Source organism: Haliotis rubra, unplaced genomic scaffold, assembly GCF_003918875.1.
Source record: "Haliotis rubra isolate DU_JTF1 unplaced genomic scaffold, ASM391887v1 Scf435, whole genome shotgun sequence".
Lineage (NCBI taxonomy): Eukaryota > Metazoa > Mollusca > Gastropoda > Lepetellida > Haliotidae > Haliotis > Haliotis rubra.
In genome coordinates, this window is record NW_025767119.1 from 847,988 (window position 1) to 851,376 (window position 3,389).

At 37.5% G+C, this 3,389-nt stretch overlaps 1 protein-coding gene across 1 annotated transcript; it reads left to right on the forward strand.

The window, feature by feature from the left end:
* Window positions 1-1,098: 1,098 nt before the first annotated feature.
* LOC124289176 (GTPase IMAP family member 4-like) lies at window positions 1,099-2,370 on the forward strand. Its single transcript, XM_046725784.1, has one exon. It carries the CDS (start codon window positions 1,138-1,140, stop codon window positions 1,999-2,001), a length of 864 nt encoding a protein of 287 aa, XP_046581740.1. The 5' UTR covers window positions 1,099-1,137; the 3' UTR covers window positions 2,002-2,370.
* The last annotated feature ends 1,019 nt before the right edge of the window (window positions 2,371-3,389 follow it).

Genomic DNA, 3,389 nt, shown 5'->3' on the forward strand with positions numbered 1-3,389 from the left:
AGAAATGGATGGGAAAATTATATAATATTTAAAAACCAGTAAAAGCGTGAGTAAGCTACCAGAGTGCCATTTCTATTGTACGCATTGTTGGTTTAAAAGAGTGTGAAGTCTTTTTATCTTTCTTTGAACCGACCTTCACATTTGCAAATTGCAAATTTATTAATAGATCTTTAAAATCGCAAATTTATTAAGGGCGACTAACATTATCGGACGTATTTGGTTGATAGCATCGTTTCCATCTGGGTTGTTTGGTTCAAACTCGATTATTTACATATACCCAGAAAAATGCTGATTTTCACATTAAACAACAAGCAACGGAAACAAATCACGGATACACGTTTTGAAAACACAAAGTAGAAAATACCGGCAGAAAGTATACTAACGGGGAAACAGTAACTGTGAATAACATAACAGCTATTTATACATTGACCATTCAATGGGAATATGCACACTTGTCTTGATACTACATTCTCTTCATTTCAGACTGATCTAACGGCCCACCTATTGCCATGGCTGACAAAGGTATTTTCCTATCCAAACATTGGTTGTACAAGAAAGCAGCATTGGATCTGTAAGCCAAATGTCGGGAACCACGTTAAAAATACATTATATGCCCAACACTTTTGGTTTCTGTACAACATACAAAGTATTTATGAAAATAGTGATGGGTGCAACCCATAGAGCAGATCATGGTTACCTTCTTCGCAAACACCTGGTGTCATGTTAGATTTTAGGTGATGTTATTCCTGAGTTTTAGCCCAAATCTGTTTTGACGCACATTTGAGACGAATTAGTCTCTGGTTTTCATGGATATTTTAAACTGTGCTGATTGATCAGATAGTTAGGACTCGGGTGATTCCTTGTCATTAGCTTAGCATGTAGTCAGAACTGAGCAAAACGAGAACATTACAATCATGTCATTAAATCTTTAGGTTATGATCATATTTATGAGCACAATATTTAGTAGCATGAAAATCAACACTTATAAACTAGTATTTGATCTTATCACTCTCTAATGGCAGATGGTTAAAAGTCAATTATCAGTATAACGTGATATAATTGCTTAGAAGAGTGTGTGAGACTACGATTATTCTCTTCACAGGAAATCATACATGTTTTCTGGACAGTGAAATTCGAATGGTACTTGTTGGAAAGACTGGAGTAGGTAAAAGTGCCACAGGGAAAACAATAGCTGGAGCTGGAAAGATGGAACAGATATTCAAAGCAATGGCAATGGCGGTGTCTGTTACAAAAACATGTCAACAACATTCCTTCAAACGCTTTGGGTACGACTTGCGACTTGTTGATGTCCCATGTTTTTATGACAAAAGGGGTTCACATGAAGACATTAGGCATGAGATCATAAAATGTGTGAGGATGTCTTCTCCTGGAGTACACGCCATTCTTTTCATCGTTAGACTTGGCAGGATGACTGATGAAGACAAAATTACACTGGAATATTTCCTGCAATGCATTGGAGAAGAATCTAAAAGATTTGTCATTGTTGTATTTACTGGAAAAGATGACTTGGAAGAGGCAGGTGACACCATTGACAACTATCTTGGAGTTCTTCCATCGAAACTGAAGCAGTTTCTGTTTGATACAAGTCATCGTTTTATTGCTGTCAACAACAGAGGGACAGATGAAGAAAAGGAAACCTTTACCAAAGATCTGATAGACATGGTAAAGAATATGGTTGTTGAAAACGGTGGCGAGTGCTACCGAAATGAGATGTATGAGAGATGTGAAGCTGATCTTCGAGAAGCTGAGAAGGAAAAAATCTACGAGAGGAGGCAGAAGGAATTCGAAGAGAAACTTAAAAAAGAAGTTGCTGCCTTGGAAAAACAGCTACTGAGTCAGCGTCTAAAAATGCAAGAAATGGAGAAACAACTTGAAAGGGAAAGAGATGAAGAAGATCGGTTGAATGAACATCTGAAAGCCTTACAACTGGTACTAGAGAAAGAAGATAGAAAGAAACGTCAGCGAGAAGACAAGAAATGACGGGCAGAACAGGTCATTGGTTGGCACTAGCCAAAGAATTACGTAACTTCACGTTGGGAATGGCAGCAGCAACCTAAAAGCTGCATTAGATAGAATGTAGAATTTAGTATCACTCATTTTCAGTGACTTATCCACCTAGGAATGACCATATTTTTAAGCCCGATGGAATGTATTTGTACATATACTCCTGACTGACTATGCTCTGGCTTTTACCTTTTCAATTTTAACGGAAAATCTGTTTGTATGTCTTATTTATATTCCGCTCCATCCTTCTTTAGTCTTCCATTTCATATTATTCTGGGTACGAGCGATTCTTCGGTAGGCTTCAAACTGCGCCCAACAAAAGTTGTTCAGTGAAGAATATGACTTTCAAAGTTTTACACCGAGTTTAGCCTTAGCCAGAAATATCACATCGGGGGACCCAAGAAACGGACTTGGTAGAAATAAGGAAGACCTTTGAAGGATCTGTGATAAAATCGATGTGTGCTGCCATTCCTTGTTTTGATTTGGACCTGAAATTCCTGACTTAACAGGTGAAATATTGCCTTGCATTGGCTTGTGTTTGTGACAAGTGTCAGCAGTGGGACATGATTTGCTCATTGCTATAATGAACACCTTTTTTACTTGCTTGTTTGTTTGTTTGTTTAACTCGGCAATATTGCCAGATGATATTGTAGCCTGTGAATAATCGAGTGTGGACCATACAATTCGGAGACTGACACCAAAGTATCAATCTACATAAACATACATGAACCATGTCAGCGGCCACCCGATCCACTTAGTCATCCTATAACAAAAATGGGTTGACATTGACATCACTGGTGTCTCTCTCTCTCTCACACTTTCTTTCCTTCTTTCTATCATACCAACCAATATCTTTCGTGGCTACTCCTATAGACTACCCTCTTGCAATGTACTTTGATAATGAAATATTTGTTCTGAAAGTAAACATCATGGTTTGTAGCTTGGTATGTATACAATAAAGAGCTAAAAAATCGAGATGAACTGTTTTACGTGTTCTGGCACTGTTCCAAGGTTCCATTGAATGATATATCTACAGAGGACTAAAAGTACAAGATTGTTTTGAATATATTCTTTTTGGAAAAGAACTCTCTTCAGCTACAGCTATAGAACCTGAATTTATGTAAATGAATCTGATAAATATATAAGGTCAGTGTTAAATCAAATTCCAAACTAATAATATCTTAGATAAACCCAATCAAAATGGTGACTTTGCATGCTACAATAATTTATTTAAAGCACCTTAGGGAGTCCGTATTTAACTCTGTGTTTCTCATCGCCTGACTGTTCCAAGAATGGGGCGGCCGGGCGGGCGAAAAAAAAAATACTATTTAATATTCAAGTATGAACGCATACTCACGGGAATC